Source organism: Chaetura pelagica, unplaced genomic scaffold, assembly GCF_000747805.2.
Source record: "Chaetura pelagica isolate M959 unplaced genomic scaffold, ChaPel_1.0 scaffold66, whole genome shotgun sequence".
Lineage (NCBI taxonomy): Eukaryota > Metazoa > Chordata > Aves > Apodiformes > Apodidae > Chaetura > Chaetura pelagica.
In genome coordinates, this window is record NW_009953811.1 from 5,978,531 (window position 1) to 5,992,456 (window position 13,926).

Sequence of the window (13,926 nt, forward strand, 5' to 3'; positions counted from 1 at the left end):
TTTACAGCTCCTCAGATGCAATAAAGTCTTCCTCAAATGTACAGTATTTCTTACAATATAAGTTATATGCAATGTTCAGCGTTATTTTTATTTTTATTTTTATTCTTTTTTTTTTTCACAGCACTAGAGATCCTGTCCAATAGGGAATGCAAGTTCTGAATGGCTTATTCACAAATGGTATCCAGATTCAGTGGGTAAGAATACATAGACGCCATAGTGAGTTCCTTTAAAAAGTGGCAAACATCACTTTTTTAAACCTTTTTTTTTTTTAACTTTTTTTTCTCTTTTTTTTCTTTTTTTTTCTTTTTTTTTGTGCTTTTTGTAGTTTTTTTTTCTGAGTTTTTTTTATTTTTTATTTTCTCTCTTTCTTACGCCTTCAAATAACGTTTTTTATTTAATTTTTAATTCTTTTCCCCTTCTCCCCCCCATTCAATTTGGGACGTCAGACCCATAAAACCACACGCCTGCAAAAATGCAAGTATATAAAGTAAATCTCATTTTGAGACCGTAAGCATTCAGCAGGGGAGTCTCTTGCTAACCCATGGCAGTGACCATACTGGAAGGATGGTGAGGTCCAAAGGAGAGGCTGGATGGAGGATGCATCGGTGTCGGTGTGGTCAGCATGTGGCTGGAGTGACTGAAAGGTGAAATGTGGCTGATGGAGGACATGTGTCTGGAGAGGGCGGCGGGGTTAAAAGAGCTGCTCTTGGGGAAGTCTTCCAGGTTGTCGTGGACCTTTTTGCACTTTTTGGATTTGCTAGACATCTTTCGGTTTCTGGTCTGGATTCCTTCTTTCTTCATAGTCAGGGGTCTGTTAATCTAAACAAAAATCCGTTATTTTTTTTGGTGCTTCCGTCCCTTCTTCCCAAAATCACAATGGGATTGGTGTCCTCCATGCCCAGGCAGTCCTGGGGATGTGGCCATGACCAGCTGGACACCCAGCAGCTCCCCTCTTCCCTTTGCACACCCCATCTGCACGGCTACACAACCCCTCCCCTTCCATTCCAAAATCCACATCCCACCAGGAAATCCCAAGTTCAGTTGAAATTTCTGAAGACAAGAGGACAGAAGATGGCTGGCAGAGCCTCACGGGTGCAAAACATACCCAAGTAACTCCTACTGGCTGAAAAATTTCAGCTATCTGCACAATAGGTAATTGCACCATGTTTAGGAACAAAACCAATCATTATCACCTTGAAATAGTCCCTGCAGACACCGGCTCACCCCGAGGCTTCCTGACTGATCTGAAACCATTAGAGGCAACAGCTGCTGGGATTTCAGTGCTATGAGGGGTCTCAAACTTTCACAGTGGTAAGAAGGAGCTGGTCAACATCATCACAAAAGCCACAATGTTTGTCTTATTTTTCCTCTTTGGAAAGATTTAGCCCTGGCCATCCTTTCAGGTTTGCTTTAACCCACAAGGTTTTACTGCTAAAGTATTGTAGGGTGGGGTTTGGGTTGTTTTATTTTTTGTATCTGTGCTGGCAGATAGAGTATTTTCTACTTGCATGCAAATATTTCTGTAGCAGACCTAAGCATTATACTCTTCTGCATGGAAATACACAGCAGCAATGACCACCTGTACACCCATCAGGGTTGGTGAATGGTAGCAAATGGTCGGTCAAACCACCTGTAAGAAACTCCTGGTCCTGCATTAAGAGCCTGTATCACAATGTGCATTAACACAAGTGCCAGGAAAGCCCCAAAAAGTCACTCCTGGGAAGGGATTTATGCATCTAATACCCATAAACCTCCCTAAAAATCAGAACTTGGGAGCCTACATGAGGACTTATATTTGTCTTGCCCTCTGCAGAATTTCACTCATAGCAGAAGGTAGGAGAACACTTCAAATCACCCCAGGGCTGACCACTTTTCATCATAAATGTGCGTACATGACAGTGCTGATGGATATTCTGTGAAAGGGGAAAAAGGGGAGAAAAGTGCATCTGCTATCCACTGGGATCTACTGCCTCAACCCTGGTGAAGGACAGTAAAAAGAGGTTCCTGCAAAGGTCCTGAGCAGATCTTCATTCTAAGACCTCAAATCAGTGCAAAGGACAAAGCACTCCCTTCTTCTAGATCACAGCAAAGTTTCATGTCTAGCTTATCAGCGACAGCCTGGTGCCTTTCCCTGCAGCATGGGAATCATTCACGGGTTTCTCTCCCTGGGGAGGCAGGGATACAATAGCTCCCTGTTACATATGGGGATAGAGGCATAGGAAGAAGAAGGACCAGGCTTATCAGCTGGGGTTTGGGCATCCCAAAGTTCGTCATCGCAGCCTGAATTAGTGACCTCAGGCTCTCAGGACCAGCAGTGATCCAAAACTTCACTGCATCCGAAAAATGGGCAAATAAAAGGCTGATTCCTCTACCTCTGGATAAACGGAGCCAGAGGGAGTAGTCCTGCTTGCCAGCAGCTAAAGGTAGGAAGGAGGAATTTGCCCATGTGCAGCCCAACAGCAGCCCTGGGGGAGCAACAAGCAAAAACCTCAAATGTCATGTGCTTTAAATACGACATCACTCATCTCCCTGGCTTCCTGTCCTTGCTGAGGGATTGGGGATACACAGGCAAGAAAGGCCCATTGCTCCAGCTGGATGGCTGGGAGGGGAAAGCTTTGTCTGACCTGTTTTAAGTTAGCCAGAAGTGACATGTTGGCCAGGTTCAAAGCCAGGAGGAAGCCCCAAGTGAGCCCTACCACTCAGCAAAGCTAGAGGAGACCTGGAAGTCTTGACACCTGAAGAATCCAGCTCAGATTTTGGGAGGCACACATGAGCCCCAGGATCTCCAGGTCCTAATGAGGAGTTGCATCATGACATTAAGGATCAGGGGCAGACAGAATTGACTTCCAGGTGAAGCAGCAAAGTTGCAAGCTCAGGAGTTGGCAGTGGCAAAGCAATGACAGTCTGGTGCTGGGACTGGGGCTGTGCTGGCTCCTAGAGCAAGCATGGGGTCCTGGTCCTGTGTAGCAAGGTATTGTGCAGGACAACGACAATTTCCTCAAACCAACATCTCTCATGTTTCACTCAATCACAAAGAACAGGTTGGCCCAGGCCATGATTTTATGTGAATCTAAAGGGTGAGAATACCAGTTTTGCCCAAATGGTGAGAAAGCCATGGCCAGCCCTGCAAATGGGGTCAGAGATGCTACCCAAACACATCATCCTGGTTTGTGTGTTCTCACAAAGCAGATACCTGACTCAAGCGCCAAACAGATAAGGACTCAGGCAAATGTCAGGAGGTGTGAGAGCAGCACAGTCACAGCAGCAAGCTAGAAAATATTTTCAGTGATTTCAAAAACCAGCCACAGCAGAGTTAAAGTGGTCCCCAAAACATCAAAGCCACGGACCCATTGCTGTTCCTAGGGTAAAGAAACAAAAGACCCTGAGGGAAGACCTTCTCCATGAAAATTCATTGTGATAAAAATGACAAACACATGCTAAATTAAAATTAAACCAGTCCAATGCATGTATATGAAATTCATAAATTTCAGACGGAGCCAATTAATTATGGGCAGGAATTATGCGCTTTGTTTTATCACATGTAAAATTCCAGCTGACCTGCTCTTGGGACACATATCCCTGCTTTAGGTTGTTGTGAAAGAGGCTTTTTCTGGGGACTTCTCCGAAAAACAATTGCAACTCACTCATTTCTATGGGCATAGGTCAGTCTGCTGTGCAACTCCAGCAAGGTACACTCCCACCCATCCCTGAAGTGAGTGAAGGCTCATCCCACTTCTACAAAGGACTAAAATAACAAGGACAAGAACCTCACATTCAACAGACCAAATCCAGGGGATAGCCTTAGACATTATGAGTCTGATCTTGCTCTGACTGAAGACAATGGGATTTTGCCATTGACCTCAATAAGGTCCTGTCACGGAAGAGGATTTATCCTTCAGACACAGCCATTACAATGTTGGGTTAATCTTCCAGGCTGGCTGTATCTTAGAAGGCACTCTGGGATGCCACGGGATGAAAGGCACCGTATAAATGTGAAATATTAGTCATTGTTAATACTGGTGTTAATGGAGCTGGGTCTTGTTGAAGTCAGTGGGAGAATTGCCAGCAGCTTCACTAAATGCACCCCAAGACTTCTATGATTATTGCTTATATCCTACTGACAAATGGGTTTGCTTAAGCTATGGGAATCAACAGTAAAACAAACTGATATAGCCCCGTGAAAAAAAATAGCACCATGAAAAAAAATTGCCTTTTCATTACAATGACAAAATGAGGGATGGATTAAAAAGTAGCCAAGAATTTCCTACAGAATAGCCTGAAACAGGGTGAAGGCATCTTCCAAGCACACAAAAGTCTTCTGCTGGCATTGACACATCTGTGCAGAACCACTCAGCTTCCTGGGAGGGACATGGTATGATAAGCCTCTCTATTTCTGATACCTCTCCTGATGGAGAAACAATGAGTACAAGATATACGAAGAGAGTAGGACCACAACCTGCACAAAGGGGTCTGTGCACTGTGACACACTAGACCAATTTGCACCAGCCAAGGAACCTTGTCCACATGCAATCACCACACTTCCTCCCTTCCTTGAATTGATTAAAGGACAATGCTGGGTAGCTCAGCTCCCTAGGTCCTGCCTCCCAGCAGACAAAAAAAAGAAGACATCTCCACGAAGCTACCACTGCCTTACCACTGGGGACAAAAACAACTCACTCCCATGTAGCTTCTGAAGTAGATGGCTTTCACAGTCACAGCCTCTAAAGCCAGTTGAGCTGCAGAGTAATGTTCCAGTGCTCTGCAATCACGGACCTTTAAAGCTGAGGGTGGTGTGTTCAAGGACTATCAGCTGCAATGTTGCCTGTTTCTCACCACAGTAATAACTAAGCATACTCTTCAAAAAGTAAAAAGAAAAGGATCTATCCCAATTTTAGTATCCTTGCCTAGTTATGTTGCTGCACACAGTATCTCAGTCCTCTAGGAGTTTCATTTAAGCAGGTCCCATTAATGGAGTTGCTCATAAGGCAAGATACTACTTGACTCTGGTAAGTAGCTGTGCTGAGCTTTTTAAGCAGCTGTCGGTGTTTTTAATGAATATGAAAACAGTTCCAATGTGCTCAAGGCCTGCCCCATGTCACAGATTTCACAGCTGGATTGGAGTTTCCCTAAACAGTGGATCCAGGGGTCAATTCAGGCCAACTGAGTTCACAATGTTAGTGAGAAAGAGAAAAGGATGTGCTCTTACAGGCACATTTCTGGAGAACCTCAGCATGCAGGCACTATCCTAGGCATCTTGTGGGGGAAATTCCTCCAGGCATATGTCTATAATGCAGGTAGATACATCTGAACACATCATCTTGCCACTTTTTGTGGTCCTGGGGAGAAACTACACTAAGTGGTAAAAGCTCTCATCGAAACACAGGCACCTCCATTAGGTCTAACCAACGGCACCTGAGAAGAACTTCAAAGGGCTTTGCTGGGGTACAAAGGCAGCAGATCAGGTAAAGGCCTTCCTATAGGTCTTACAAATTATGTTATTTAAGTCCTACCACTGATGGCTACAAGGCCACAATGAAAACATATCACAAGAACAGACTCCTCCAGTGAAGCTGGCTGACCTTGCTCCCTGCTTGCCATGGAAATAACAAACAGAATATTTTCTTGTGATATTCTAAGAGCTTTAACTCCAGGTTCAACCCCTTTGTTTGCAGTGACCACACTGAGAGCTTGATGACAAGCTTTGCTTGCTGCATAGGACTCCAAACGTGCTGAGACTCCTGCCCACTAAAGGGTAAACACATTCTCCTTTTTCCAAGAGAGATGCCTCTCAAAGAACAGGTGAAAAATTAGCTTCGTTGGGGTTTTTTTCTGTACTTAATCCAAACTTGTTTACTCATCCCAAGAAAACCAAAGAGCTTGAAATAACAAATGGAAGGGACCGAGACACCACAAGGGCTGGGTGCTCCATGAAACCCGATCTGTCTTTGATGTGTTTGTGTGGGTGGACATGAGGGCAAAACATAGCCCAAGATTTCCAAGTCAAACATAAAGCAAGTGACCACTAGGAAAAAAAAAAAAAAGTTCTATCAAAGCAAAAAGATTGAAGGTCCTTTCCCTCTTCTGACATAATTATTATTCTAATGCCACATGTGGAATGAGAGTAACAGGAGTAGCCTTAAGACTCTCTTATTAGCAGTATTATTCAGTAGAAGACTTTTCAGATCCCTTTAGCTCTATCCCTGGGGCACATATCCCTGGTTCCTGCAAGCTGGCTTTGCATGGAGATACTAGATTAAATCTGCCAGCCATTTCATTTCATTTTTCCTTCCCTTCCACGGCAGACATTTAAAATTCACATCACAGGTTGAGCAGACTCTGCAACCCACTAACTAAATCAAGTCCTTTTTGGTTTAGGAATCGCTTGCGTCAACTGGGGCAAAGAGAAGACCTAAATAAATCATCTTTGGGGATGGCTGGAGGGACAGCACAAAAGCAGCCACAAACCCTAAATAGTTGCTTTTTTTCCAGAGTTTGCATTTGCTGGAGGAACCAAGTTACACATAGAAGGAGTATGGGCTTGCAGGACAGCATGCTGTCTTTCCAACAGACTGAGCCTAATCAGCAGTGGATAATGTCTCTGTGTTGATCCACCCCTCCTTTAATGGCTCAGGCATGGGAAAGCTCTAATGTTACCCATGGTCAGCCCTGTCTTCTAGCTCCCCAAGTTGGATCAACTACGTTTGAAGGGATGCCGACCCATTGCTCCAACCCCCCGAGGTCACCAAAGAGACAAAGGGGAGGTCTCAGCCCCACCTGAGACTGGAAACACTTCAATCAAGGAAGAGTTTGGACAATGGAAACTGAGGCCTCGCTATTATTGAGAGTTACAGTCACACATTTACAGTCACACTTACATTGTGCAGCTTGTAGTAGAGCCCGCAGGCGTTACAGACGGGATCGCCGTTGGCATTTCTCCTCCACAGGGTGGTAGTGGTGGTCTGACAGTTCGCGCAGGACGTGCCCGCCCTCCTGGCTGCAGACTGAGGGGAAGGAGGGGGAGAGACAGGGGAAGAGAAGGTAGAGAGAGAAAAAAAAGCAGCGGTGTTAAAAAAAATAAAGAAATATTTAAAAAAAAAGAAAAGCAATCAGCAAAACTGCTGAGAAGGAAAACATCAACCCTGCAAGACTGACGCACATCGGCAGAGGCCTCCAGAAACTGGCTTGTGAGAACAAATAATAATTGTGAAAAAAATCCCCGAGGTACTTTAATCCCAAATTATATAGGAACTGAATCAGGTGCCAAAGGGCATCCTAAAAGTGAGTGCTAAACCTCTGATAGAAGTCATCAAAATTAGCAGCGCTGGCACAGCCCATTCCAGAGGGGAAAATATCATTTAAATGCCAACATGTCTTTCCATCTTAATTCTCTCAGACCCCCGCAGGGGTCTAATTCTGCAGTCAGGGCCTGAACCAACATTTGCTGGAGTCAACGGCGTGAGTCACAGCGGCTCCAGCGAGCGCCGGGTGAGACCCGTGCTGGGCTTGGTGGGCAGCTGCTCCCCAGCTCCAACCACAGGCACGGCCTGGTCCCAGAAATTCAGCTCAGCTTCAAAGGATCCAGGCTCCAGATCGGAAACAACACTGTGGCAAAGAGCAAGAATCCCAACTTTTAATTACACCCTTTTGCAGCCTAAACCTTCATGTTTATTTAAGGATTGGTAATGAGCCTGAAAGGAGAATTTACCATTTCATAAAGGAGGAACAAGAAAAAAAGTCTGCATGTCAAGGTTTATACAGAAGCTTTTTTGTTAGCTGTGATAATGACTTAGCGAAACCAAATTTAGCAAAGTTGCTTCTCTTTCACATGCATGAATCCATGCTTATCATTTAAAAACTGTAACTTTAGCAAACAAATTGTCCTTCTGCCACTGAAGGAAGAAAAGGAGTTTTCAGGCTCCTATGTGAATGCATATGCATGTTTGCGGGTGTGCAAGTGCCTACAGCTCCTAAAAAAAGTCCTTTAGATCCCCTTCCTATCTCTTCTTCATCAATATGACACAGTCCCAGAGCTCTGATTTCATCCCAATGCGTTGCTTTCAATGGGACTGCTCATGTGCTTAAAGTTAAAACATGTGCTCAAGCGATTTGCCAGATCATAGCAATGCTTGGCACCTTGCAGAACTGAGCCTTTAATGCTCTCTTTTGTGCTCTTACTGTTTCAAATTTACCCCTCACCCCACACAGCCACACACTGTAGCACATCCAACATTTGGGGGAAAAAAAAATATAAATAAAGAAAAAATACCACAGCTTTGGATACCGTACAACAAACCCAAAATGCAAACATGGACACTGGCACGGCGCTGGCGTTAATACCAACTCTTGTTAGGTCATGTTGCAATTTTAATCATAATTGAATGCGGCGTAGGTGGAGAGAGGACGGGTTGGTTTTGTTTTAGATAGAGTAGGACTTTTTTTTTTACTTCTTTTTTTTTTTTCCCTTTTAATTAGGCAAAAAGGACGGTCTAAAAAATAAACAAGAGGCTGCCCATGATCGTTAGGAAGCATCGCAGAACGTCTGAGCTGATGCAAGGGGCTCTCACCCGCTGCCCGTGGGGGCAGTTTCATTTTGCTTGACCATAAACCAAACTGAAGTGAGCTGATCTCCAGCCTGAGGAGGCCTCCAGCTGAACTTCTCCGTGCTGACTACAGCAAGAGCTGGGAATGGCACGCGGGTCTTCGGCTGCAAAAATCCCGGCACCAGCAGGAGAAGCTGAGGCCTCCCACCACAAACAGCAGAGTCCCGAGCAGATACGCGCACACACGCCTCGGCCTTTTCCTCCTCTGAACCATGCCATGGTCCCAGACTTGGTTCCCTTCAAAATCACTGGGTTAATACATGTGCTTCTAGAGCAGCACCAACACAACAGCTTGCAGACCCAGGTTGTCCCCAAGATCCAGGGGCCTCTGCCCTCCTGGGTCCCACCCGCCAGCACAGGCAGCTCAGAGCCTGCATTGAGTCTCTCAGTGATAGCTTTGCCCTTATCAGACCCAAAAATCAAGCCTAAAGAAATTTCTAAAAACCAGTGATATTTGACTCAGCCCACACAGGGGAAACATCCTCTTTGAAGATATTTGGGGTTTCTACAGGGCGCTCGCTGTAATTTCTCTTACAGCAAGTGCGTCCTCACCTCGCTGCCTTCAAACAAACTGACTAAATGAATAAATCACAACATCCACTTTCTCCTCTAAATCCTTTTCCATCTGCTGTGTTTCCTCTACAAGAATTCGGCCTCGTTAGCTGAGTATTTTAAACTCCGCGCTCTTTCAGTCCCAGATGGTACCTTTTATGATCTACCAACTTCTACCAGAGACACCGGCCATGGGCAGGAAACAATGAATAATAACGCTATTGTAAAAGCTCCCAGCAATGGCATCCACCGACGCTAATCACCAACCTGAGCCTGGCCATGTAAGTAATGGGATGACTAATAAGGTGCCTCATGTCATCTGTAGGACCAGACCCCACGGCCTGATTGCATGTGAGCGAGGGCACAACTTCAGAAGTGCCGGTGGTGGCGATGAGGAGGAATTGAGGATGGTGCCAAAAGAGGGACTGAGTGCTGATAAAGATGCTTAATTAAGGGGCGTTTTTGGTGTTTGGACTACATGGGGTACCCCCAAAGCTGTAAGCTTCCTAAAATCAAACTGCACATGCGTGGGCCTTCTGAGAAATTAGCTGTAATCCTTCCCAAACGGCTGGACACGGAAACCAAAAGCTCTGCATCCATATGGGCAGGGAGAGGAAGAAAATCCAAAGGAAGGTTTCATCACAGCAACAGCAGTGATGGGGCTGCCACTGGCTTCAATGGGGACAGGAACAGTCTCCAAGAAGGCTGTAGACCTTTTAAGCAGAGCAGTGGTGTGGTCCCACCTGCCTGTTCCTGACCCCACTGCCAACATCTCCAGATAGTCTACCTTCCCCCCAAAAGCACAGCTGTCTGAGTCCCCCTCAACAGGAACACATTTCCTCAACAGGAAAAGCTCCATCCATCTCCCCTAAATAAAGCCCTTACAAAGACTCCCATCAAATTTATTAGGACTTGGGCTGTGTTCTCAGCATCTAAGCATTCATTTGCCTTCTCTCTCCAACCCATCAGAGTCCTTTCATCAGTTTCGGAGCACCTGGGATCAGAGCCTACAAAACCAGCCCAAGGTCACACAGGAATCTTGTGGCAGAAGGAGACTCTGGATCCCCACCCTGAGCTTCCATCCACACGCTGCCTTCCCCAGCCCACTCGCCTCCACAGGGCAGAAAAGATCAAGTCAAGTCAGACACACTCACAGCTACACCTCCGCACACAACAGGCAAACCCAGCGTTGGGGCCTTCTGATTTTATTTTTTTTTTTGGAGGTTAGCAAGGGAAATAAATATAGATCCAAACAGGATTAGAAATGTTTCTCTTTTTTATTTTTTTCCCCAGGCAACGCTGGAAAAAAAATCTATAGAAAAATTCAAAAGTTCCCATTTAGCAAAGGCCTCGTTCAAAGAACGGGAACTTTTTTTAACTCAGACTTTAACTAAAATACCCAAGATTGAAGTGATTATGCAAGACAAGGTCCCTCTTTGCTTTTTTTTCTTTCTCCTGTTTTTTCTTTCCCTGAGAATGACCTTTTACAATGTATTTATTTATATAGTTCATTTTACATGTGCCGGGCTGAGGGTGACTCGGGACATTCTTTCATGGTTCCATCAGACACATTTTGAAAGCTCTCCCCCCCTTTTCCAGCCGCTTTCCTATTCCACCTCCCCCTCTGCTTGTTTGGATATGCTCAAGCTCCTGTGTGTTTGGGCTGGGGAAGCGGAGCTGTTGTTTAGGAGTTATCTCCAGGGCTCAGATATCCGGCAGCTTTTTCCTAGGAAGTTAACTTTACACATAAAGAGAGAAGGGGGGGTTGGGGGGAATAAAAAAGAAAACGAGGTGTGTGTGTTTAAGACAGAAAGGCCAAGGGGGGAGGAGGAGAAAAGAACAAGAGAGCTGCCCAAAAAAATTAAAATCCCAGCCTGTACTTCCCTCCCTAGAAAGCTTTTCCTTTTTTCTAACAAGGCTATGAAAGATGAGGGAAACCAACATTTTCCTGTGTGGGAAAAGCCCATATATGAAGGCAGGGAGCAATCCTGCCTCAGGCTGCGCTTTGCCCACGGGAAGTTTGGGGGTAGAGGAGCAAACCTGCATGTTCCCCAAAACCCACACGGCCAGGAAGAGCCGACACCGCAGCCGAACCCTTCCTGGGGACGTATCCTGCAAACACTTCTCAACGCCCATGGGAATAGCCCTGGTCCAATTTTGCAGGCATCTCACAGGTGAGGAAGCTGAGTCTGTGCCTAAGAGTTGTCAGACCAAGGCCATGAGCACCTTCACAGGGAACATGAGGCCAATGAATCACCCCTCTCCTGCCTGCAGGATCCAGCCACACCAGGCATCAGCCTCACCCAACCGGCCAGATCCATCAGCTCAGAAACTCCATGGAGAGTCACTTTTCCTCCAGGTCTCGAGCAGCCCCCAAAAGCCCATCCACATCTTTAATCCTAAGGAAACCAAACGTGCCTCAATTTGAAACATTTGATAACTACCCAAGCAGGGAACATTTCCCTCCCCCTCCCCCCGATATTTTTTCCCCTTGTGGTTTGCCTGATTACCTGCCAAATAGGCTTCAACGCATGTATTAGCCATGCCCACAGCTTCCAGACCTTTTTGTGGCTTTCAGGGAAATTCATAAATAGATTGCTGAGGATGCTGTAAGGTATTGTCTATGCTTACTACAGTCATGAGGCTTGCAACTATTATTTTAAATATTTACCCTCACCTTTTTTACCCTTCCTCCAACTTCTGTGGCCTTGGGCACCTGCTCAGCTTTGCACACTCACTGGGCTTTGCCATCACCTACTTGGTGTTGCACCAACTCAGAGAGGAATGACACCCTTCAAGACTCACATGGCCCAGGTGCAAATGACCACACCAGGTTAAAATGGCACCAGAACCCCCAGTCAAATGTTTTGCAGGACCAAGGTCCAACTGATGCCCCAGTGGCAGCAGCTATGGTGACCAGCACCCAGCTTGGGTTCCCTCTCTTATAACACAGCCAGCCAAGGGGGGTGACAACACACTTGGAGAGGGGAAGACAGCAGTGCAGAGAACCCAGGAGAAATCCTGCTCTCCTGATAATCTCTTTGGTCACTAGGAAATTATTACTCTACCCTTGTTCCCTGGAAAAAGCCACCTTCCTTGGGTCACCATCTAGAAGCACTGCACAGAGGCATCTGCCCCACTGAGAACTGGGAGAAAACTCAGTTCTGCTTTGCAAGAAGCCTTGAATCTTGACTTTTTTAACCTGTTTTGGATTTTGCAAGAGGACCAGACAATTGAGGCCCACAGCAGCTGGGAGCACCTTTCCAAACATCCCCCCTTCTCAGCACTCTGACGCAGTGGGACCAGATTTTGGAGCTGGCTGAGCTTCCCCTCTCCATTCCAGGCTGCGAACAAGGAGCAAAAGTCACAGAGCAAGGAAAAGAAAGAATAAAAAAAGGAGACTCACCAGCCTTCTCTTGGGTTTGATCAGGGGCCGGTTCTGCCCATTCATTTTGTGATAGAGTCCACAGGCGTTACACAAATAGTGCCCGGTGCCATCTCTTCTCCACAGAGGGGTTGAGGTAGCCCCACAATTTACACACTCCCTGCCTTCTGGAAACAAGAGAGCACATAGTTCACTTAGGGAAAGCAGAGGTTAAAGGTGCTGGGAAAAGCCCCCCTGCAAAATAACCCAGCCCCCCCAAGAGATCCAGTCATTCCAGGCCCTGCCAGTCCTCTCCAAGCTCAGGATGCCCAAGCAAGGGCCCAAGGCCACAGCCGAGTGACATCCCTGACACAGGCTGGGGACAGTTTGGTGGGACCTGACCCTGTCCCCACCCCACAGGCAGTATCAGGCCTGTGTCCCAGAAGCAGGGAAGAGGAATGACAACAATGACAACCCAAACTCCGTGGTGGCTTGAGGGGCTCCCCAGAGAAGCTCTCACCGCTTTTGCGAGTCCCTCCTTTGGGGAGGGAAGGTGAGGGGCTGGCAGGTCCCCCTCACCTCTGCAGTAAGGGTTTATGCAGCCCTCCAAAAAACACATCTCACATCTTGGCAGACTTTGCAGGAGCTTCCAACCCCCCCCCCAACATGAACGTACACCAAATTTAAGCCTGTGTCTCCTTTTTTGAAGAGTATGGGGACCCTGGGGTCACTCCTTGAGCCCTGCCCAGTTCCAAGAGGACTGCCTGCACCTGGAGGGGCTCTTCCTTTGGCATCAGATCAAACCACATCAAGGACCCCCAAAATGATCACAGATAAACAACCAAAACACCTCCCTGGCCCTAGCCAATACACAACCAATCTGCCAGTGCTCACTATTGATTTATTTGAAATTAACTGATTTGAAAGCTTCCACCACCCAGCTTGCAGAAATCCCTCTGGTTTCCCCGCTGCTTCTGATATTCCCTCATACTCGGGAGCCCTGAGCCTGCCTGAGCTCTGATTAAAGTGCTTCCCTCCTTCTTCTCCTCCTTTTCAGCACCTCTCTATCCTCTCCCTGGCTATTGGGGCAGGTGCCCCACAATCCACCCAGCTCCCAGTTTAGAGGAAGGAACTGGGGGGGGAATACAGTCAGGCCTCCCAGCTGCTTTCAGAAGCTTGAGTGCTTGTTGGTTGTTTCGTTTTGTTATTTTGTTGTTGGTTTGATGTTGGTTGGTTTTATTCTCGGGTGTTCAGTTTGTTGTCTTTGTGGGGGTTTTTTTTCTAGCACCTAATGGCACTCCCAGCCCATCTGAGAGCAGCAGAAGTAGAAACCAGCCGACCAGGGCAGAGCTAACTCAGCACCGAGCCGGCTCCCCGCTGCTCCAGCCCGCGCTGCCTTCGAGCAAGAAG

The 13,926-nt window shown here is 46.6% G+C and overlaps 1 protein-coding gene across 1 annotated transcript in view; it reads right to left on the reverse strand.

The window, feature by feature from the left end:
- Nucleotides 1–306: 306 nt before the first annotated feature.
- Nucleotides 307–13,926, reverse strand: part of GATA3 (GATA binding protein 3) — a 54,165-nt gene continuing 40,545 nt past the window's right edge. Inside the window, exons 3-5 of the mRNA XM_010001297.1 lie at nucleotides 12,559–12,704; nucleotides 6,876–7,001; nucleotides 307–819 (exon numbers count right to left, since the gene is read on the reverse strand). Of these exons, the coding sequence (XP_009999599.1) occupies nucleotides 535–819; nucleotides 6,876–7,001; nucleotides 12,559–12,704 (557 nt within the window). The 3' untranslated portion in view covers nucleotides 307–534. The remainder of the gene's footprint in view (nucleotides 820–6,875; nucleotides 7,002–12,558; nucleotides 12,705–13,926) is intronic.